The sequence below is a fragment of the Ahaetulla prasina genome, chromosome 6 (genome assembly GCF_028640845.1).
Source record: "Ahaetulla prasina isolate Xishuangbanna chromosome 6, ASM2864084v1, whole genome shotgun sequence".
Taxonomy (NCBI): Eukaryota; Metazoa; Chordata; class Lepidosauria; order Squamata; family Colubridae; genus Ahaetulla; species Ahaetulla prasina.
In genome coordinates this window covers 7,654,014-7,678,663 of record NC_080544.1, presented here as the reverse complement: position 1 = coordinate 7,678,663, position 24,650 = coordinate 7,654,014, and the positions used below count along the sequence as shown (strand labels likewise).

At 39.8% G+C, this 24,650-nt stretch overlaps 1 protein-coding gene across 3 annotated transcripts in view; it reads left to right on the top strand.

Annotated features, from left to right (window-relative positions):
- The window catches only part of SEC24C (SEC24 homolog C, COPII coat complex component), a 61,427-nt gene that overhangs the window by 6,182 nt on the left and 30,595 nt on the right, over window positions 1-24,650 (top strand). For 2 of the 3 annotated variants that reach the window (XM_058188574.1, XM_058188573.1), the window contains exons 2-6: window positions 11,116-11,319; window positions 15,853-15,936; window positions 16,894-17,038; window positions 21,142-21,320; window positions 23,445-23,909. In XM_058188574.1, coding sequence (XP_058044557.1) covers window positions 11,145-11,319; window positions 15,853-15,936; window positions 16,894-17,038; window positions 21,142-21,320; window positions 23,445-23,909 — 1,048 coding nt within the window. In that variant the 5' untranslated portion in view covers window positions 11,116-11,144. The remainder of the gene's footprint in view (window positions 1-11,115; window positions 11,320-15,852; window positions 15,937-16,893; window positions 17,039-21,141; window positions 21,321-23,444; window positions 23,910-24,650) is intronic. The other variant, XM_058188575.1, reaches the window with a different exon arrangement.

Genomic DNA, 24,650 nt, shown 5'->3' with positions numbered 1-24,650 from the left:
TAAATAAAAAATACAGTTAAAATTATTAAAAGAAAAACCCAGTCTGGTCACATGCAACAACTTACAACCAAAATTCTGTCCCAATTGTCGAGGACTACCTGTATGCTCCTTAGTGGTTATCTTTACTGGGATTCTCAGATGACTGCCAACTATCCCGTCCTGAAAAAAAATTCCAGGCAAAGAGAACAACTTCCATTTGTTGCTCCTCCATCAGAAAGGAACCCAGACATATCCTCCTTGCTACCCAGTTCAGTGCATCTGTTTGTTCTTGCCTTGCTTGTAGCTGAAGATTTTTATCCTCATTTCTTGACTGTAATTGGGGCCAGAAACTCCATCACTAAGCAACACAATTGTAAAGTACAGTGTCATGTGACTGTCCCAACTTTAAAAAAAAAAGGCAGGTCTGGTCATGACACTTGCTGTTGCTAGGCAAATCCCATGCAGTCAGAGCATCCTGTATTTATATGATTGCAGTTTGCAACTTCCTGCTGGCTTCCCCATTGATTTTGCTTGTCAGAAGCTGGCAATGATGGTCGCAAATGATGACCACATGACTATGGGATGCTGCAAAATCATAATTGCAAGCCAGGGGCCCAAATCATGATCACATACCATAGGGCAGGGGACTGCAAACTTGGCTCTTTTAAGACTTGTGGACTTCAATTCCCAGAATTCCTCGTTGAAGTCCACAAGTCTTAAAAGAGCCAAGTTTGCAGACCCCTGCCATAGGGCAGTTCTAAGTTCCCCTTGTTTAATACCATCATACCTTTGATTATTGAATGGGTGTAAGTGAGGACTACTTGTACTTGAATTTTATGTTGCTCTACTATTATTGAATTCCTTACCTTATGTTATATTTTATACTTTGTTATATATCTTACATTTTATTTTACTACTTACTGAATGATACATAAATATGTGTCTGCATGCACACACTGAATTTGTAAGTGTTAGCTTTTTCTTTGCTAGCCTTTTGGTTGTAATTATTAGATTTGCAACCCAATTATTAGTTCTGCAACCCAACAAGAAAAACACAGACTTCAGAGGATAATTAGAACTGCAGAAAAAATAATTGCTACCAACCTGCCTTCCATTGAGGACCTGTATACTGCACGAATCAAGAAGAGGGCCGTGAAAATATTTGCAGATCACTCGCATCCTGGACATAAACTGTTTCAACTCCTACCCTCAAAACGACGCTATAGAGCACTGCACACCAGAACAACTAGACACAAGAACAGTTTTTTCCCGAAGGCCATCACTCTGCTAAACAAAGAATTCCCTCAACACTGTCAGACTATTTACTGAATCTGCACTACTATTAATCGTTTCATAGTTCCCAACACCAATCTCTTTCCACTTATGACTGTATGACTATAACTTGTTGCTGGCAATCCTTATGATTTATATTGATATATTGACCATCAATTGTGTTGTAAATGTTGTACCTTGATGAACGTATCTTTTCTTTTATGTACACTGAGAGCATATGCACCAAGACAAATTCCTTGTGTGTCCAATCACACTTGGCCGATAAAATTCTATTCTATTCTATTCTATTCTATTCTATTCTATTCTATTCTATTCTATTTGATTTTCAACTAAATCTTCTCTATTGATTAGACTCAAGTAAAAATGGTAATCCTTTGGTATTATTCAGTTGCTAAATTTCAGGTTTTGGGGCAAAAATAGTTTAACCGTATGACCATTGACTTTGAAAGTCTTGGTACTCAAAAAAATGTCAGCTGAAGTTATGTTCTCATTTATCCATCCTTCCAGTCCAAAGAAGTGTTTTAAGTAAGCAGCTGGCCGTAGCTATGTGTTGATGGAGAAGTTTTGATTTCTAGATTCTAATTTAGATTACTGTAATGCTCTCTACATGGGGCTCCCCTTGAAGTGCACTCGGAGGCTTCAGTTAGTCCAGAATGCAGCTGCGCGGGTTATAGAGGGAGCTACACGTAGCTCCCATGTAACACCGCTCCTGCGCAGACTGCACTGGCTGCCTGTGGCCTTCCGAGTGCACTTTAAGGTGTTGGTTATGACCTTTAAAGCGCTCCATGGCTTAGGACCTGGGTACTTACGGGACCGCCTGCTGCTACCACACGCGTCCCACCGACCTGTACGCTCCCATAGAGAGGGACTTCTCAGGGTGCCGTCCGCCAAACAATGCCGGCTGGCGGCCCCCAGGAGAAGGTCCTTCTCTGTGGGGGCTCCCACACTCTGGAACGAGCTTCCCCCGGGTTTACGGCAAATACCTGACCTTCGGACATTCCGTCGCGAACTGAAGACACATCTCTATCCGCGCGGGGCTGGCTTAAATTGGATTTAATGTGAAATTTTATCAATTTTTTAAACGGGGTTTTTAGTTTACGGAAATTTTAATTTCAGGCTAATTTAAATAAGTTTTTAAATGGTATTTTAATCTGTATATTGTATTGTTTTATCTTGCCTGTACACCGCCCTGAGTCCTTCGGGAGAAGGGCGGTATAAAAATTCAAATAAATAAATAAATAATAAATAAATAATTTGATGTATTTATTATGTTATGGACAGCTAGCACAAGGTAGGCTGCACTTTATAAAGACAGGAGAAAAAGATTCCTTCAATCTGAAATAAGGGATGGGATGTAGTGGAAATAATTTTTTGCGTAGATAACTAGAAAGGGAAAACTTACATGGCTTATTCTCACATTACATCGTGATTTTATCAGAAAGAACACATGATCTGTATAGATTTCTCCATATCACCAAGAGGCTCCTCCCACATTTGGTCAAAAGCAGAATCTTAAAAAATGGTTTCTCTCAGAGATGGTGAGGTTGTCACCGTTGCTAATGGTATCACCATTGTTAATATCTAGATTTTATCAATAAACTCAATAAAAGTAGAATTAATCAGAAACATGTTATTATGTGATGTTGGAATTTAACTTACTTAGTCTGTGGTTAGTGTTTTCATGTTTCTATGTAAATGTTTACCTAAACTGTGAAGTTGTTTGAGGAATTGTAAGATAAGGCCGTGGTGGCTCAGGCTGTAAGATAGCCTGTTATTAAAACACAGCAGCCTGCAATTACTGCAGGCTCGAATCCCACCAGGCCCAAGGTTGACTCAGCCTTCCATCCTTTATAAAGTAGGTAAAATGAGGACCCAGATTGTTGGGGGGGCAATAAGTTGACTTTGTAAATATACAAATAGAATGAGACTATTGCCTTACACACTGTAAGCCGCCCTGAGTCTTCGGAGAAGGGCGGGATATAAATGTAAATTTTAAAAAAAAGTATAATTGCAAAATAACAACGCTCTTTAACTTTTGAAATGTAACTATTTTGATTTGTAGTACTAAGTACTTTAGTACCACTCATTTATAGATAACCTAAAAGTACAGATATTGGATTTGGGCTGCCAGATCTAGTTGCCATTAAATGGCAGCAAAATTTTATACTGTAGATTTTTGTCTCTTGGCTGCTAGTTTAGAGGTCTTATATATTTTACATTGCAGATCTGGTAACCTTACTTACAGGACATAGAAATGTAAGATTTGGAAAGGATCTAGGAGATTGTCTAGTGCAACTTCTGACCAATGCAGAAATTCACTACAGTGGCATCCAGAGATAGGGCTATCCACCCTCTGCTTAAACATCTCCAGTGATCATCTGTTTCCGTCTAAGCTGTTCCATTATTGAACAGCTCTTAATATTAGGCAAAAAAATCCAGATGGCTGGACCAAAATTGACTTCCTTGTAATTTAAAGCCACTGCTGCTTGTCTTGAAGCTGCTTCTGCTGATGATGCAGAAAATATTCTCTTTCTAGGTAAGAGATGTTCCCAGAAACAAATTAGTAACCAATGCAATTTCTGTAAAATAGATGTTCAATACTTGAGCACTCAGTGTTGCCTGCATCTGAACCAAGCAATGTTTCCAGAAACTTCAACAGCAGATAATAGAATGTATTACAGTAATTCATACTAAATGTTTGGAAAACTCACGTATAGCTAGATTAAACCTGTAAGAGATGGCCTGGTAAACACTTACATTATTATGTAAAAGTAAAAAGTTGAGGTTTGATGCTACAGATAGTCCTTGAGTTATGAATGTAATGGAGATTACATATAGGCTCCAGTCGTTTTTGCAAAAAGCCTTTACCGATGAAAACGGAAGCCGGGATGGCTGCATGTGCCCCCCTGGGCTTCTGTTCTCATCGGCAAAGGGCTTGAGGAGGCCTTTGCCAACAAGAACAGAGGCCCAGAGGGATGCATGCGCCCTAGATCTTCACAAGGTGAAGAGGCCTAGTGCCTGTAGAGACCCAGTGGGGCAATAGGCAGGGCAAATGTTGCAGAGCCTTGGCTGTAGTTCGTAAGTGTGAACGACTGCTATGGTGTTCCAACAGACATAATTTTGGGACTGTGTCGTAAATTCTTGGGTTGGGGGGTTAGGTCATAACTTTGAACAGTCGCTAAGTGAACTCTTACCTCTGGGATTAGCTGTATTATCTTATTCTACTGCACCAAAGGGAGATGGAAGTCATTGCCTTTTCTTGCTTTTTTTTCATTGCCCCACACTCTTCCCTTCCCTTTTTTGTCCATTATTTCCCTACTATTTTTATATATTTGAATTTTTGATTATAAACAAAGAAAATTGAAAGAAAATTAAAAAAAAGAAAAAGAATACTGTTCCATCCAAAACAGACCGGATCTCTTTTCTTTGGGAGATCACTTTCCTAGCCTTGTCTTATTTGTCCCAATTCCAGACTCTGACATACTCCAGCAAGGGGGATAGGTAGTCCATAGGCCCCTTCAGACGTCAGACAATTTTAAGGCGAGCCGAGTTGCATGGTTGGTTTGTTTTTAATTTCTTAAACAGATTAACAAATGCTATTAAAAACTCAAATTAACAACACAATCAGTAGTCTATTGATTCTACTTCTTGCGTGTACTTAATGACCTAAGGACTTTGAGATATCAGATCTGCATGATCAGGAACAGTACTTTTCCGTCCTACTGGGAAATAAATGGATTGATTTTTCTAGGCTTGGTTTGTTTCCAATGGGAAGGAGTTGATTAATGGACTTTGTAATGGTATAAGATTATAACTATTGGGCCAATTTAACTGTAGTCAAATTATATTAAGTTAGATACTTAGAAGTACTGTTAGTCCTTGACTAACAACCACAATTTCTGTTGCTAAATGAGACAGTTCTTGTTTTGCCCCAGTTTACAATCTTTCTTGACCCGGTTGTTAAGCGAATCACTGCAGTTGTTAAGTTAGTAACACGGTTGTTAAAGTCAGTCTGGCTTCCCCATTGACTTTGCTTGTCAGAAGATTGCAGGATGCTGCAGCCATCATAAATAGGAGTCAGTTGCCAAGCATCTGAATTTTGATCATGTGACCATGGGATGTTGCAATGGTCATAAGTGTAGAAAATGGCCATAATGGTCATAATGGTCAGCTGGCTGTGGGGGGCGAGTTATTGGCCCCAACGGAGAGGGTGCGCAACTTGGGTGTCCTCTTGGATGTGCGGCTGTCGTTTGACGATCATTTGGCGGCCGTCTCCAAGAGGGCCTTCCACCAAGTACGCTTGGTGCACCAGTTGCGCCCCTTCCTTGACCGGGATGCCTTATGCACGGTCACTCATGCCCTTGTCACTTCCCGCTTGGATTATTGCAATGCTCTCTACATGGGGCTGCCCTTGAAGTGCACCCGGAGGCTGCAGTTAGTCCAGAATGCAGCTGCGCGGGTAATAGTGGGAGCAACTCGTTGCTCCCATGTAACACCAATCCTGCGCAGTCTGCACTGGCTTCCTGTGGTTTTCCGGGTGCGCTTTAAGATTTTGGTTACCACCTTTAAAGCGCTCCATGGCTTAGGACCCGGGTACTTACGGGACCGCCTGCTGTTACCTTTTGCCTCCCACCGACCCGTACGCTCCCATAGAGAGGGACTTCTCAGGGTGCCGTCCGCCAAACAATGTCGGCTGGCGGCCCCCAGGGGTAGGGCCTTCTCTGTGGGAGCTCCTACGCTCTGGAACGAGCTTCCCCCTGGGTTACGTCAAGTGCCTGATCTTCGGACCTTTCGCCGTGAGCTGAAAACGCACCTATTTATTCAAGCGGGACTGGCTTAAAATTTTAGTGGGGTTATTTATATTTTAATGTTTTAAATGGTTTTAAATTCGGCCACCTTATAATATGCTTGTTTTAATTTCTTTTAATGTTTATAATGTGATTTTTTACATGGCTGTACACCGCCCTGAGTCCTTCGGGAGAAGGGCGGTATAAAAATTGAATAAAATAAATAAATAAATAAATAAATAAGTCACTTTTTCAGTGCAGCTGTAATTTTTAAGTCACTAAGTGAACTGTTGTAAGTCAAGGACTACCTGTATAAGGAGACACAAAAAATGGAATTGAAGTATGAACCAACAGTGTGCAAAAGCAGTCAAAAAGTTGATACAATTCTTGCTTGCTTTAAACAGAGACAGAGAATCAAAATCATGGGAAATAGTAGTACCGCTTTATAAAGCCTTAGTAAGGCCACATCTGGAATACTTACAAAGCATTACAAAGAAGATATGGAGACTTTGGGAAAAGTGCAAAGAAGAGCAACTAAGATGATTAAAGGCATGGAGACTAAAACATGAAGAACGGTTGCAGGAATTGGGTATGGCTAGTCTAGAGAAAAGAAAGACTAGAGGGGACATGATAGCAGCATTCCAGTATTTGAGAGGCTAGCACAAAAGAGAAACGGGTGTCAATTTATTTTCCAAAGCACCAGAAGTAATTGAAGAAAACTAATCAAAGGAGAGAAGCAACCTGGAATTAAGGAGAAACTTCCTAACAGTGAGGACCATTAACCAGTGGAACTGCCTGCTACCAGAAGTTCTGGGTGTTTCATCACTGGAGGTTTTTAAGAAGAAACTGGACAGTCACTTGTCTGAAATGGTATAGGATCTCCTGCTGGACTAGAAGACCTCCAAGGTCCCTTCCAGCTCTATTCTGATTGATTGATAGTTATCAATGAGTACTTAATTTTTGTATTTTTGTATAAATTAAAATTTCAGAAATTCAGCAAAATTTTCATACATATAGAATTTTCCCTTCTTCCCTTCCTCCTCTGGAAGAAACTGAGAAATGCAGTTAATTGTGAGAAATATGCTGGTTCACATGACATAGTCTTGTACCATAGTTGGCTTCCTTTTACCTAGAAATTATCTCATGTAGCATTTCACGCAAATGTTTTTTTTTTGTAATTTTTCATATGCTTTCGGGTTAAATGCCATCGGGGTGGAAACTAATTGAGAAGAAACGAAATTGTCCTTATGTGCTCTTAAAATTATAAAACGATTGCTATAAATTACAAGGAAGGCCTCTCTCATTCCTTGGTCAAAAAACCATCTTACTCAAATTGAACAAGCATTCGTTCCATTGCAAAAGTCTTGCCTTGAAGACTTGTTAGAAATGTGGTCTCTGTGCATTTCTTCCCTAGTTTTGTACTAAAATTAAGTGTCCTAAACATAAACATACTAATTGTTCATTTGAGCATATAAGTATGTTTTTATTTTTTTGGGAAATAATAAAACAATAAATTGAGCAAACTTGAGCAATCATTTTAGGAATGTAGGAGGAGTTGTCCATTAACAAGAAATCTACTCTTTCCTCATCCAGTCATGCTAATGGAGAATATTATAGTAGAATACCACAACTGGGACATGGAAAAGTGCAGCCAAACCTGTGGAACTCGTTCTCTTGAACCTTCCAAATGAGAACAAAGATGATGTTGCAAAGTAATGTGATTGTATCTACCTTAAGTATTATAGGTGGCATACCACCTGTGCATATCCTCCTGTGAGAGTGTTGTATTATGTGGAATAGCCACTATATCAGCAAAATAACTGATATAAGTGGCCCTCTGCCCAGATTGCCCATATAAGAATTGGTTACTAAAGTTCAGTTTCTCCAAAGATCAGAATCAAGCATGTAGTGTTTTATCTCCAGAGATGTTTTTCTTGTAAAGTTGTTGAAGCAAAAAGTCGATTGAAAATTGCAGTGATTATGTGTGGCTGGGTTTTCTTCCAAGATGAAATGAACCTGTCTGTTAGGATTAAAGTATGAGATAGTCTTTCATGCAATTTACTTCGGCTGGATATTATAATTAGCAATGCCTCACATGTGCCTTTCTGCCTGTTTTCAGGTGCTAAAGCATATTTGGAATACATAGTATACAGAGCATTGCTCTTATAAATTTAGCCTGGATTAGCTCAGATTTTCATAGGTTCTTAACATTAGCAAAACCTAACTGTAAAGCACTCAGCTTCATGTCTTTTCCTTTATGAATATTATGCTTCCAAAAATAATTATTTACCCTTTGGTTGGCAAACTGAACTATTGTATTGGACATGGCTAGTGCCCAGATATAGATATATATTTTATAATTCCATGTTAAAGAGAAATAAAGAATAACTTTGAGGTATTGAAAAATCCTTGACTTGTTCATTGCGGATATTATTTTGTCGCAGCTGGTAGATCTGTTTGACAAACATCTTGGCTAATCTCTTAGCCGAGGGAAGTCCAGAACAAGGAATAAAATGGGCCTGTTTGGAGAACAGGTCTATCACAGTCCATATTACCGTATTTCCACCACTTTCCAGGAGTTTCGGGTTTTCCCAGCTGTGCCAACATGACATCTCTAATAAATTGGAACTTTGAAGAACCTCAAGCCTCAGAGCTTTATTTCATTGGGGGTGTTCCTTGGAACCCTGACATATTTATCTTCAAATATTGCATATTATGTGTCTTGTTAAAAATTGGATTGTTAATGCTTGCAGAATCTATGTTAGGCCCTCCTGGGGTAAGCTGCTACGTCAGCACATGAAAGGGTAAATGGAGGCTAATTTGCCAATATCTGTAAATAGAATTCATTTTTTAAAAAAACCTTGGATAAATTCTTCAGCCTAAATGCTTGCTCTCTTCTCAACAATCTGTTCTCAAACAGGTGATGTCAGTGGCCTCGATCCAGTTGCAAGATCACCTAAGAGGGATAATTTAACATCCTTACTTTAGCTGGTGCTTGCCAAGTCTGATGTGGCTGCAAAGTCAAAGGCATCATAGATTGCTTTTGAGCAGCCCTTCATTCCCCCAATAATTTCCTTTCCAAATAAGCATTTTGGCCCATCTCTATGCTGGTGCTGTTAACATTCATGTGAACTAGACCAGGGGTCTGCAAACTTGTCTCTTTTAAGACTTGTGGACTTCAACTCCCAGAATTCCTCAGCCAGTTCTGCTGGCTGAGGAATTCTGGGAGTTGAAGTCCACAAGTCTTAAAAGAGACAAGTTTGCAGACCTCTGAACTAGACCGATGCATTGAAAAATCTAAATCAGAATCCTGTGCAAAGGATCTTGCTCAACTGAAACTCCTCGACCTATGAGCATAATTGAGCTCAAAATTGCTCTTGCTAAATGACAGAGTTAAGTGAATTTTGCCCCATTTTACAACCTCCCTTTCCAAATATGTTAACTTGAATCACTGCAGTTGTTGAACTAATAACGCGGTTGTAAAATGAATCTGGCTTCCCCCATTGACTTTGCTTGTCAGAAAGTTGCCAAAGGTGATCACATGACCCCAGGATACAGCAACTGTCATAACTAAGAGTCAGTTGGTAAACACCTGAATTTTGATCATATTGGAATGCGGCAGTGGTCATAGGTGTGAAAAACGGTCATAAGTCACTTTTTCATTGCCACTGTAACGGTCACTAAATGAACTGTTGTAAATTGTACACAAAATTTGATGGCATTGCCTAACTAGTTTTTTCCTGTGTTGGAGTCATCCTCAATTCAGCTTCACTGTCCTGAATGAAGTGAACTGTCTATATACCTTTTATGTTTTACTTTCAACCTTGATATATGGGATACTACATAGGAAGATAGATATTTGGAGAGACAGCCTGAGTGTAAGTTGCCATCTTTTTTTATTTAGTTTATCTATAAGCTGTTGCTCCAGAATTGCTACCATTCCGTTGTTAGTGTGTTGGTGGTGTTAAGAGATTCAAGGTCTGTATAGGTGGAAGAACCTGTTCTATTTCCCAACCAAATGACGCTATTATTATTATTATTATTATTATTATTTATTTGATTTTTATACCGCCCTTCTCCCGAAGGACTCAGGGCGGTGTACAGGCAAGATAAAACAATACAATATACAGATTAAAATACCATTTAAAAACTTATTTAAATTAGCCTGAAATTAAAAATTTCCATAAACTAAAAACCCCGTTTAAAAAATTGATAAAATTTCACATTAAATCCAATTTAAGCCAGCCCCGCGCGGATAAAGAGATGTGTCTTCAGTTCGCGACGGAATGTCCGAAGGTCAGGTATTTGCCGTAAACCCGGGGGAAGCTCGTTCCAGAGTGTGGGAGCCCCCACAGAGAAGGACCTTCCCCTGGGGGCCGCCAGCCGGCATTGTTTGGCGGACGGCACCCTGAGAAGTCCCTCTCTGGGAGCGTACGGGTCGGTGGGAGGCTATTGAATGATACATGTTTTTTTCTTAGGTTTATTATATAAAATGGACATGGGTTCTGGGTAGTTCGAGTGACAGACCCCAGTGAAAGCTAAACCTGCTTTTTTGCAAACTGACCCATTGGGGCAAAAGCTATCTTCTTTAGGCTTTTCAATCCAAGAGGTTTTATGTTGTTTTATTTCTGCTGATAGTTTTATAAATATCTTTATATTTTAATATCCTTCTCGCTTCATTTTTTTAAAAAATTATTGAATGCCACTCTGAGAACCTATAATAAAATGATACACAAAAGCTTTAAATAAATAAATAAATTTGTGGGAATTATAACCTAACGTGAATGAAAATTGAAGTTTGAGGTTTAATTATGCTGTGCCTTAATCTTCTTTAACGGTGGCAAGTCATCATACTCCTTTATGTGTATATTATGAGAACTTATTTATATGAAATAAATTGAACAGCTGTGAATAATATAACGCGAAATAATAAATTCAAACTCCACAGAGTCATGTAGTAGAAGCATTGTTATATCAAACTGTTTCTTTCAACCTTTCCTCTTCCTAGGAATATTACTCTGAGTGATTTCTAAATGGTTCTCTTTCCTTCCCGCAGGTGAAGAGTAGCCTGGGGATGTGAACATAATGAGTGTAAACCAGCAAGCTCACACTGGGCCACCTTATGGGCAGTCACAGCCTGGATATGCAAATTACATGCAACCTGACTATGGAGGACAGCAAATGCAGAGTATTCCTGCCTCTCAGTACGGGGCTTACAATGGCCCAGTTACAGGATACCAACAAGCAGGCCCTCCCCAAGGTAAGAGGAGAGGATGGTGTTTAGAATGGAATGGAATGGAATGGAATGGAATGGAATGGAATGGAATGGAATAGAATTCTTTATTGGCCAAGTGTGATTGGACACACAAGGAATTTGTCTTTTTTTTTTTTTTTTACATTTATATCCCGCCCTTCTCCGAAGACTCAGGGCGGCTTACAGTGTATAAGGCAATGGTGCATATGCTCTCAGTGTACATAAAAGGAATAGAATAGAATAGAATAGAATAGAATAGAATAGAATAGAATAGAATAGAATAGAATAGAATAGAATAGAATAGAATAGAATAGAATAGAATAGAATTCTTTATTGGCCAAGTGTGATTGGACACACAAGGAATTTGTCTTTGGTGCATATGCTCTCAGTGTATGTAAAAGAAATAGAATAGAATAGAATAGAATAGAATAGAATAGAATAGAATAGAATAGAATAGAATAGAATAGAATAGAATAGAATAGAATAGAATTTTTTATTGGCCAAGTGTGATTGGATACACAAGGAATTTGTCTTTGGTGCATATGCTCTCAGCGTACATAAAAGAAAAGATATGTTCATCAAGGTACAACATTTACAACACAAATCATGGTCAATATATCAATATAAATCTTAAGGATTGCCAGCAACAAGTTATAGTCATACAGTCATAAGTGGAAAGAGATTGGTGATGGGAACTATGAAACGATTAATAGTAGTGCAGATTCAGTAAATAGTCTGACAGTGTTGAGGGAATTATTTGTTTAGCAGAGTGATGGCCTTCGGGAAAAAACTGTTCTTGTGTCTAGTTGTTCTGGTGTGCAGTGCTCTGTAGCGTCGTTGTGAGGGTAGGAGTTGAAACAGTTTAGCGGGTGGATTGGGCTTCTTCATTCTTGGAAGTTGGTCACTGTAAAGGAGAAATGGTTGTAAGCTAATAACTTTCACCTTCGTGATTGCAACATAGCTTCCTCATTGTGAAATACTGGGGGTGGGTGGGTTGTAAAACACTATATTACGCAACGCTGCTCTCTGAAATTTGGTAGGTTGCAAATAATATATTAGCAAGCATATCTGGGGGCTGGTATAGGGATATGTCTATCCCTATCCTCACTGGAGAAGATCCTAATGCTGGGAAAGATTGAGGGCAAAAGAAGAAGGGGACGACAGAGAATGAGGTGGCTGGATGGAGTCACTGAAGCAGTCAAAGGGAGCTTAAATGGACTCCAGAGGATGGTAGAGGATAGGAAGGCCTGGAGGAACGTTTTCCATGGGGTCGCGATGGGTCGGACACGACTTCACAACTAACAACAACAACATAGGGACATGCCTAGGTATATGGCCTATCAAGAAATTGGGGGGGGGGGGAGTGGAATTACGCCTGTCAGCAAGAAAACTTTTCTAGAAGGCCATTTGAAGGAATAGAGATTAGGTTCTTTGCTATTGGAAAAGTAGTTTTTGTTCTTGAAATAGGGATGATGGACAAAAGTGGTACATTTGCCATATTTATATTTCTCTGTACTTGGCAGATAATGCAGGGCTTTAGTAATTTTAAGGCATCAGGATATGAATTAGCAGGAATTTGGTGAAGAGCTCATGCCTGCAGATGACTTAATTTTTGTCTATATTATTCATCAAAAACCTCGTTTGTAGAAATTTTATATTCTACTAATTACTTGAAAATCTTGCACTATTCCTGATGAGAAGTTACTTTTTTTTAAAGAAAAAAACTCTTCTGTAAAAACAATATTTATTGCTTGCCAATAAATATGTGAGCAGTTTAAGTTCTGCATTGCTTTTAAGTAGTTCAACTTTCGACCTTTTTAGGAGAAAAACTACAAAGTTGTAAATATTATTTTAAAAATTGTTACATAGAAGTATGCATTGCCAGGAGATTAGATGCAAAATGCATGAATTTAAGTTTATTCAGCACTTAATTGATAGATTGATAGAAGTGAGCCCTTGGTAATTAGAAACCTAAAGATTTATCAATTCAAATGCTTAGAGCAGGGATCTTCTTGCTGATTGTTAGTTAGTGTTAAAATTAATGTATGGACTTTTATCCATTTTCACTCTTTAAATTACCTTCCATGTAATACCAGAAACTTAAGTGGCAAGAAATTGGTGCCATGAACTAAACAAAATGAGCTCTGACTCCATTCTCAGTGGTTGTACTGTGATATCCAGCATCCAGCTGGCTTAAGTTTTTTGTTAGATTTTTAAAATGTAAAATTTAAATTTCTAGATGAATTTTAATGGGTTTTTTAGATTTTAAATGTTTTTAAATTTTCGGCCAACTGTATAATAAGTTTTTTAATTTTGTTTTTAATTGTATATTGTTCTGTTCTTATGCTGGCTGTAAACCGCCCTGAGTCCTTCGGGAGAAGGGCGGTATAGAAATCTAATAAATAATAATAATAATAATAATAATAATCTGTTTCATATTAAACACTGATAACTTACGTGATTCATATAAAGCAAGAGCAATAACAAATATAGAAATAATACTTCGTAGCTAGTTTGAGATGGGCTGCCTGAACATTTTTGAGCAATAATCGTGGCAACTGCTAACGATTATTTAGAAGTGGCCTGTACATAACGGTATTCAATCACCTTTTTTTTAAACATTTATGCTTAGTAGAAATCAAGGCTCTGCAGTGCTTTGGGTAGAAAGTGGAAAGCACTCTAGAGCATGCAGGAGTGTGAATGTGGCATTTATCTGCACTTCCTTCAATCAAATGTCTCTTTTGGGAGGATAGAACAACAGTCCTCAGAAAAGACACCACACACACTTCTGAAGAGAAGTTCTCTGAAGATGAGCTCCAGCAGGAGTTCAAAAACTTAGAAGGCAAAAGCTTTGGTCCCTGTGATTGACCCACATGGGACCTGCAACATCCTGGGATGCATTCATTCATGAGAGAGACAACTGTTTTGAGGACCTGCAGATAGGGGCTGCATTCACAATAAAGGATTGTTTTGACTTTGAGTTCAGTGTCCTAGTGTCCCATCATTGTCCCATCATTCCAGACATTCTTCTAACTAAGCTAAACCAGCTACAGGTACCGGAACAGACTTGTAAGTGGATCACAAGCTTCCTAACAAACAGGAAGCAGCAGGTGAAGCTAAGCAAGATCACATCAAATACCTGTACAATTAGCACAGGGACCCCCCCAAGGCTGTGTGCTCTCCCCACTTCTCTTCTCTCTGTATACCAATAACTGCATCTCCAATGATCCATCTGTTAAGCTACCGAAGTTCGCAGATGACACAACAGTGACTGGTCTCATTCGAGACAATGACGAATCCGCATATAGACGAAAGGTCGAACGACTAGCCTTGTGGTGAAACCAAAACAATCTGGAACTGAACACACTCAAAACCGTAGAAATGGTGGTAGACTTTAGGAGAAACCCTTCCATACTTCCACCTCTCACAATACTAGACAACACAGTATCAACAGTAGAAACCTTCAAATTTCTAGGTTCTATCATGTCGCAAGATCTAAAATGGACAGCTAACATCAAAAACATCATCAAAAAAGGACAACAAAGAATGTTCTTTCTGCGCCAACTCAGTAAGCTCAAACTGCCCAAGGAGCTGCTGATTTCAGTTCTACAGAGGAATTATTGAGTCTGTCATTTGCACCTCTATAACTGTCTGGTTCGGTTCTGCAACCCAACAAGAAAAACACAGACTTCAGAGGATAACTAGAACTGCAGAAAAAATAATTGCTACCAACCTGCCTTCCATTGAGGACCTGTATACTGCACGAATCAAGAAGAGGGCCGTGAAAATATTTACAGACCCCTCGCATCCTGGACATAAACTGTTTCAACTCCTACCCTCAAAACGACGCTATAGAGCACTGCACACCAGAACAACTAGACACAAGAACAGTTTTTTCCCGAAGGCCATCACTCTGCTAAACAAATAATTCCATCAACACTGTCAGACTATTTACTGAATCTGCACTACTATTAATCGTTTCATAGTTCCCATCACCAATCTCTTTCCACTTATGACTGTATGACTATAACTTTGTTGCTGGCAATCCTTATGATTTATATTGGTATACTGACCATCATTTGTGTTGTAAATGTTGTACCTTGATGAACGTATCTTTTCTTTTATGTACACTGAGAGCATATGCACCAAGACAAATTCCTTGTGTGTCCAATCACATTTGGCCAATAAAAATTCTATTCTATTCTATTCTAGTAGAACATTTTAATGTCGATTGATTCGTATAAGCACTTTTGAAAACACAGCTTCTTTGCTCCTTCCCTTCCCCCTGTGACGACTCTATTTGAAAATAAATACCTTGCTAAGCCATTAAATGCCAATACCACAAAACCCTCCTCTGGCTAGGCTTTATTGTTGCCTGTGCTGCTTTTCAGTCATGTGACTGTTAGGTGGGAGGGAAAAGAAGTAATTTATTATATTTATGTATATAATAATATATTTGTTTTTCCATTTTTGACATCTGGCATAATACATATTAATGGGCACATACAAACACATTGTATTATACCTTTGCCTTTCTAGGTTACTATCCTTCCCTGGGGTTTCCTTCTAAGAATCCTCCTGTCTCTCTTGATTCTGATGCTTCCTTTGCTCCTAACTTCCTAGGTAAATGCTTTCCATTTATCGTGTGAAAAAAGACTTTCTAATGCATTTGCTTTAACTATTACACTTCATCTGAATATTAAGCTGTTGTAGTGTAGGGAAATGAGGTATTTGCGGATATTCCCTATAAATGCATGACTGTAGGCCAAAGGTTTTGTGCAGCGAGGAACAATCCTAATACGATCACAAATACTTTCTAGTAACAAAAGTGTTTTCCAGAAATAGTAGAAACACTAAAATGTAAGACCGTTTTAACCTGATGGTTAAAATAAAGCTAGGAAGTAGTGGGCTATGAAAACGATGCTAATATTTTTCCAATTCTAATTCTGGCCTTTGTGTTATTTATCCGAAAAAAGCACAGCATTCATGTGTACTAGAACTTCTAACTTGCAGTGCTGATCTGTTCATTAATCATAAAGATTGATTTATCTTAATATGTGCCAATCGGCTGATTGGCCTTTCTTCCTCTACTATGTAACAAGACTTAGTTTTCCTTTCCTTTACTGTATATTACTGTATATTACTGTATATTATCAGGATAAAACAGGGAGAGGGACAAGCTAGAATCCCTCATGCACATGTCACACGGAATAAACCATCTGAAGAGCTAGTTGTAGTTTATTAGCTATTTTTGTCTGCATGAGGAATTGCAGAGTTTGAACAGAACAGCATGATTTGTTCATAACTAAACTGTCATTAACAGATTTCTCTCTCTCTCTTACACAAAAGCATTTTCTCCTGTTGTTTGGTGGGTCCTCTGCCAAATGTCATATGTAGCTAATCTTTATTTTTTATTTTCTCCTTCTCATAATAAAATTCTTGTGTATCATGAAAATATACCTGAAAAGATAATATACTACATTTAATACTGTGGGTCTATTTCATGTTGTTTTTATGAATGGTCATGCCAACAATGTTGACAACTGATGTGTAACTGACAATGGAATTCAATACTTCTAGGTTCTCTAAGAGCTCCTCCCACCTCATCTGGAGCATCTGCATCGACATCGGGAACGTTAATCCCTTCTGAACAACCTGCCTGTAGTCAGTTTGGACAAGGAGATGTACGAAATGGGATACCTGCTTCTACAGTTCCCATGCAAAGGTATTTAAGAAAAGACTAGTCAGGACGTCAACCTGCTATTTGTGGAACGGGAAGACAGAAAACATGGCATTCTATCTTACCATATTTTTGCCATAAATTGTAGATTAGCCTATAGACTATGCTTGTGGAGATTCCCGATCTCACTTGAAAGATGATGGGGAAGTCGGAAGCAAGCATTTTCTGCAGGAGCTCTTGTGCAACAGTCACTGATGTGTTAAAAATTTGGCACTCTCACTCCGGACATTTAAGACGTTTTGGATGCTCCAAAGAGCATTTGAGACACTAGAGTGAGAGATTGTATCTATAATGAATAGTGCTGCTGCTAGTATAAGCATGAATTGGAATTAGCCATTCCATACTCACTAGTTTTATAGTATGGTGTTTTATTGATTTTTTTCATATAGTGTTTCATATTTTTAAGAATATGCAACACTAGCTATATTATAGAAAGTGCAAAAAGCACTCCATAAGTCAATAAATAAAGTTTCCCCTGTATGCGAAGCTGCTAAACAATAACTTTAAAACGCTAATGGGCATACAGCATCCTCTGATTGGAAAAGGATTCTAATAGTCTTAAATAGCTCTCAATAAATTGGGAGATATTGGCTTTAAAAACATGCTTCTTTATACTTCTGCAGTGTCCGTTGAGAGTACTTTTAAAATACTCTCACTATATCATTGTTTTCAACTTAAAGTTTTCCTAAGAAAGATGGTTATGACCTCTGGCAGCTTCTTTTCATTATGCAGCTGTAATTCCGGCTGGTGTTCATATCCTTAAAACTAAATCCCTTTCAGCTTAGGGAAGCTTACGCATGTATGAGACAATGGGTCTCGGCTTTTCATGTTTCTTGGGCTTATTTTTCCCATCTTCATAGATGTTTTTATTACTTCCTCATTTAATTTTCTCATCCTTCCCATGTTCTTTTTCCATCTGTTATCGCCAGATCCTGATCCTGGTGAGGCATGATAATTCAAGTGCAGACTTCTGCTGTTCTCTAGAAATGGAATCTATTATTGAGTGCAGATTATGACTCTGGCCCCAGCTGCCATTCAGGGCTCTTTAGATTAAAAGGAACAGCTTAGCTTCTTTTTGCCATCCCCTTAGACACTTAAGTCATAGTAAGCTAAGTAATTTCATTATTTTAAAGAAACTTGCCTTAGTTTTGTATTTTTATTGTTTCTGACAATTGTTAGTTACAGTATATTGCTTGTGGTTTTATCTAGGATTGTATTAACTTTTATTATTCCCTGATTGCCCAGAAAACTTTGGAGGCAGACAAATTGTGTGTGACAATAGTTACGTATAAGTACAACACCACGACAATAGTTAAGTCGTGGTGGTGCCATCAGCAGGCTACTTCTGCTGACTGCTGGGTGCTAACACTTTGGCAGTTCGATTCTCACCGGTTCAACTTTGACTCAGCCTTCCATCCTTCCGAAGTGGAAAAGTGAGAGATTGTTGGGAGCCATATGCTGACTCTAAACCGCTAAGAGAGGGCTATAAAGCATGTGAAGCAGTATATAAATCTAAGTGCTATAGCTATGCTCTTACATGAAAAAAAAGTGGAAAGCAAGTTTTTAGAGTTGTGTAATGCTCATCTTTTAAGGCAGGGGTGTCAAATTCAAGGCCCCCGGGCCAGATCTGGCCCGCAGTGTGGTTAGATCTGCCCACAGAGCTGCCCTGGAAACAGCGAAGGACCGGCCTGAGGCATCTCGGCCCAGCCCAGGCCAACCGGACGCTGATCTGCAACCTGGTGATGCAGTCAGCCTTAGATTTGTGGGTCCACCCTGGAACCAGCGAGAGGCTGTCCCCGTCCTGCCTCCTGGGCACGCGCACAGGAAGCGGTGAGTTCATGGGGCCTGGCATCCCTAGGGACCATCTTGCCCCGCAGGTTGACTGCATTCTGAGTGCTTCTCTTTCGCCCAGAACCCCAGCTCTCGCTGCCTCCTGTGGGCATGCCCAGGAATGGGGCCAAGGCAGTGGGGCAGCTCCTCACTGGCTCCGGGGCAGACGCGTAGGTCAGATCTTAAGACTGACTGCATTCCAGCCCGGATGTCTGCCACAAGTTGAAGATCAGCAGCGCGCCTGCCACCAGATCCTCCATGCCCCACTCACCAGCCTGGCCTCACAGCACGCAAGGCTTCCCTTTCATAACTGTGGCAAGAAAAGTTGTAAAATGGGGTGAAAGTCACTTAACAGCTGTCTTGCTTAGCAACAGACTCAGCTGTGGTCTTGGGGACTACCTGCATTGGATAGAGAGAATAAATGGAGAGTGTAAATAGGAACTGACAACCTTGGTGCTGTTTGAGTTTGATTGTTTGCTTGCAGAGGTTTCATCTGATTAGTTCTAGTGTTGAAAATGTTACCTAATTGGATAATGAAATGTCTCCAAGCAAACAACTAAGGACTCCACAGTTCAACCCTGAGCTACATATATTCTCTTCTGCTGATAAAAGTGTTTACCTGATTATTCTAAAATCCTTTAAAATGATTGGCAAGCACCAAGAATATTATATCCCATTGTTAGGATTTTTTTTTTTTACCACGAGTGCCTTTACAGAGAGTACAGATCACTAGTTTAGGAGACTCACAAACAACAAACCTTCAGAGCCTCAGTGATTCAGTCACCAATATGTAAAACACCTTGTATTGGCGAAGAATAATAAAAGATACAACAGATTTTCGGGGGGTGGATCTACAGTAATACAGGAAAATATCTGAGTGGCAAAAGCTGAAGACAAATTAATATCTTCACTCTTTTAATATCACTATAAAGTTCAAGTAGGGTGAAATTTATTTATTTGTAGTGGTTGTGCCTCAAACAACAAAATGCTAAGGAAATTACAAATAAAGGCAATGAAATTATAACAGAATAAGGAACTATGAAGAGGTATTGAAGAAATAAATCCATTTTTTCATTTGAAATATTTGGGAAGAATATGATTCCTTCCCACAGCTCTGCCATCTTACCAAAATCCATTAGGCTCTTCTCTCTGAGATGTGAGCCTGTCACGCATCATCACCAAATCTCCAGAACCGTAAAGCCTACAAATTTGAAATTTGCCATGTATGTTCTTCTTGGCTTCTAGGTGCTCGCTAAGAAAGGATTTTTTGAAATGATCATCAGATCATTATTATTTCATATAATATTATATTCACATGCTCTGATGCTAAGGAGCTAGATGTTCTACTCCCCTTTCCCACCTGAAAGGAACTCTGTCCCAACTGCCAGTTGCCTTATATTCACACATTCTGATACTACCCCTTCGCTAAATAAGGTGTGGGCGTGGCCAGTGTGTGACTCATCAGGCCTGTGGGCTTGGACATTCTACTTCCACTCCCCCTCTGTTCCAACTGCCAGTTGCCTTATACTAATATGCTCTGATGCTATGGAGTTATACATTCTGCATTAAGTTTCAGGCTTTAAGTGTCAATTTATCACACCCGATCACATAGTTTTGTAGCGAAGCACGGGCGTCCAGCTAGTACATACATATATGCCCATACATACATACATACATACATACATACTGTAGGTATTTTTGTTTTAATTGTAAGTTGCCCAGAGTCATTTTGTTTGGCTGGTCTTTAAATATAAATAATAACAACATGCACTATTTGAATCCGGCATGGTTGTCTTCATTGCATCTGTCAGAAGCCATAGCTTTGTGATCTCAAGAAAAGGTGTGGCTTCTTTAAGGAGCTGCCAACAGGTGCCTCTGTCAATCCTATTTGTACATATAAAAGGTGTGCAATACCCGGATAATTGACATTGTCTGAAAAGTCAGATTATTTCCTTCTAGTTAAGTTCTTTCTGAAAGTCACTTCCTGAAATTTAGATCCAAATTTAAACACTTTAAAAGTTATTTCTACAATGGCCCTTTGTGCTTTATCTTATCCATTATCCATAGATGATATTGTCAGAAAGAAACATAAAGTATACAATTATTCAAATTTCCCGTTCTGAACTGAAAAAGAACTTTAGATCCACCACAATCCAAGAAGTATAAGGATTTGTCTCTTTCCAGGGCTAAGTATAAGCAATGATGTAACCTAAGTGACTTATGTTAATAAAGAGCTGTCTTCATTCTCTTCCCTCCAGAGCCTCTGCTTCTCAACAATTCATGGTGGGCACAGCACCTCCTTCTGTGGCTCACACTCCTGCTTTCCAGCAATATGGACTGCCTCCAACTAGCACCCAACAGCTGACCAGTCAGGTGGCAGAAATGCAGATAGGCAGGGGATCATCCTCTGTCCCATCCCCAGCTGGACTGGGCTATGGTGAGAAGTGGTAACACGGGCATGTTGTGGGTGGTTTGGTTTGGAAGATTCTTCAGGAAAGATTATCCTCCTCAACATACACATACTTCTCATATTGAAAATACTACGAAGAGAAAAATATCCTGCAGCTAGTAAATAATATAAATCACTGACCAGCTAAGGAGTAATTGGCATTGAGGATGCGTCCATCAAGACTGTAGGTTGGAAAATCAAATCAACATCCCAGAAGGCCAAGAAAATGACATGGGCAGGGCTTGAATTCAACAAGATTTGATCTTGATTTGAAACACACATTGTCCGCTGGTTTTTAAAACGATTCAGGGCACCTTCAATCTTGCTAATATACTATGATGTATCTGTACAGCAAACCTGAGCATTTTATGGCCACATAGTCAAAGGGCCAAATTTGGCCCTTTGATTAGCCCTGTCTGGCACAGGGGAGCAGCGGCGTAGCTCCATAACAATCCCAGTTTCTCATGTGGCCGCTTGTGAAAATCAATTGCCTGCCCCTGCTGCGGCATTTAAAATCACATCCATTGGTTTCGTTTGAAACTCTCACCTGTTCGTACTTGTGGAATAAAAGCTTCTAGAATATGTGTCAGTACAGTGCAGGACAACATGCACAGTTACAACCTAATAAAAAAACGGGATAGGTTGAATAGCAGTGCTGAAAGAAGCATAAAAAGGGTGATTAAAAAGTATTCTGCCTGATGCTGAGAAAAGGAAAGAAATATTGCTCGCGTGGTCCAAAATGAGACGTTGTGATACTTGTCTTCCATGAATTATGAGTAACAGTTATGATAGTTATGACATATATTAGGATATATGTTTACAGTACCATGTTGAGAAAGATGGATTTAAATCATAGTATTAAAATTTGTAGCTGTATTTGTGGTCTTATCCATATGTGGTCTGTGGCTTGCCTGCTCCTGATTTAAAATAGTATAGTGTAGGTCATCCATTTCTTTATAAATTACTTGAATTTGAAAGAGCTGTGTGTGTGTGTGTGTGTGTAGAATAGATGTTGAATCCAGACTAAATATATTGTACTTTAAAATGATGCATTAACAATGAGCGGAATTAAATTCAGTGTCAAAACTTTGTTATAGCTTTATATTATTTCACAGAAGTCACTTAAAGTTTGAAGGTTGATTCGCTTATTTAAGGAATACAAAACAATGAAGCTAGGGGCCTATAATTGTCTTGCAGGCAGTAATAGAAATCCTCCCCCCCTTTATTATATATGAATTGAATTGAATTCTTAATTGATCTGTTTTCCTTTTGTGGCATGCATGCTTGGCATTGGCAAAAATTCCTGAGACAATTACTTCCTGGAAAATATGATCTTTCATTGCCTATTTGAATTGATCTGGACTTTAATGGATTGGCATTATTGTCAGTCTTGATTTTTAGTCCAATTCAAGTTTTAAGAGCTGCTCAAATGTGTCTTATATTAAAGCTTGGGTAATTGAGGTAATCAGTATGGTTTCACATGTACTGTATTTTCTTTGTTATTAAATGAAAATACATCTACGTGTGTAATGAAAGTAACTAGCATACGAAATCAGTCAAGTTATTTGTTTATTTATTTATTTATTTATTTATTTATTTAGATTTTTATACCGCCCTTCTCCCAAAGGACTCAGGGCGGTTTACAGCCAGATAAAACAGAACAAAAATAAATACAAGATAAAATAATATTTAAAAAACTTATTAAATTGGCCCAAATTAAAATATAATTAAAACAGTAAAAACCCAATTAAAAACTAAAATCCTACGCAAGTCCTGTGCGAATAAATAGATATGTCTTCAGCTCGCGGCAAAAGGTTCGAAGGTCAGGAAGTTGGCGGAGTCCTGGGGGAAGTTCATTCCAGAGGGTGGGAGCCCCCACGGAGAAGGCCCTTCCCCTGGGGGTCGCCAGCCGACATTGCTTGGCGGACGGCACCCTAAGGAGTCCCTCTCTGTGAGAGCGCACGGGTCGGTGGGAGGCAATCGGGTGTTAAGGATGTTCCTTAATGTTAAGGAACATTACAAAATTCAGTCATCAATATACAGTATGTTAACCAAGTCTACCAAGAACATGGAAATAGTTGTTAAATTTTGTTTGATGCATCTCCTCCTCAGGTCCTCCAACATCGGTTTCATCGGCCTCAGGAAGTTTTACTGCACCTGGATCTGTGCAATATATGTCATATTCAGGCCAAGGACCAGCACCTCCCAATGTATCTCATGGATTGCCTCCTACCACCTTGTCTCAGGGTCTTCCCATAGCTCAGCCACCTATATCAGGTCCATCAGCCCTGCATTCTTCCGCTCCACCTCCCCTATTTGCTCCCCCACCTTCAACTGCTGGGGTTGGAGTGTCCAGTTATCCTGCTGCTACGGGGATTTCGAGGCCTCCCACAATGCAGGGTCCATTGTTGCCTGGACAACCAGTTACTGGACTGCTCACTTCACAGCCAAATCATGTGACCTCACCACCACCTCAGCCACTTATGACGGGACCACTTCCTGGGCCACCAGTAACAGGACTGCAGGGACCACCTCCCGTCCATCCTTCACAACCAGGATATGCATTGCAGCAAAATGGTATGCTGTAAAAAACGATCCGTTCATTGGTCCCTAACTTACATCTAAGGGAAGGTCAATGGGCTGTATCCAAACACTAGTGAGGCCTATATTCATGTGGGTGAGCTGCTCCCTGCACTTTTTCTCCTGCAGCATTTGATTCAGAGGCTCCTTTCGGCCCTCTGAATTGGATTTGGACGGAGGGATAGTGTTGTGGCTCCGGCCCCCGGGCCTGGCTTCCTGGAGCCGGATGACTCGGAGAGTGAGGAGGAGGAGCTGGCAAGGCCTCCTTCCCCCCCTGGACCCTCCTCCTCCCTGGCACCATCCCAGATTCCAGCTGCAGGCCAGGAGGAGGAGGAGGAGCTGAAAAGGCCTCTTTCCCCCAACCCCTCCTCCTCCCTGGCAACACCCCAAGAACCAGCTGCTGAGGATCAATCTTGGCTAGGTGCGAAACAGCGACGCCAAGATTAACATGTGCAGCAGAGGAAAGGATGGGGCAGGCCCAGGGAGTGCTGAGTCATGGAGCCACACCCCACAAGGGATAAAAGCAGGGAGAGTGCTCCGTAGGCCCTTGTGTCGGACAAAGTTCCGGACTACTGGCTCTTTGACTGTTTTGGACTGAAGGCTGGGATTACTTGTGAGTACTTTAGTTCATCCTGCAGACTCCTGGTTGCCCTGGCAACGGTCTGTCGGCACACTGCTACTTGATAAGGACTTGGCTGGCACGTGAAGGAACGTTGCCAGAACTTTTGTTGTCAGAAG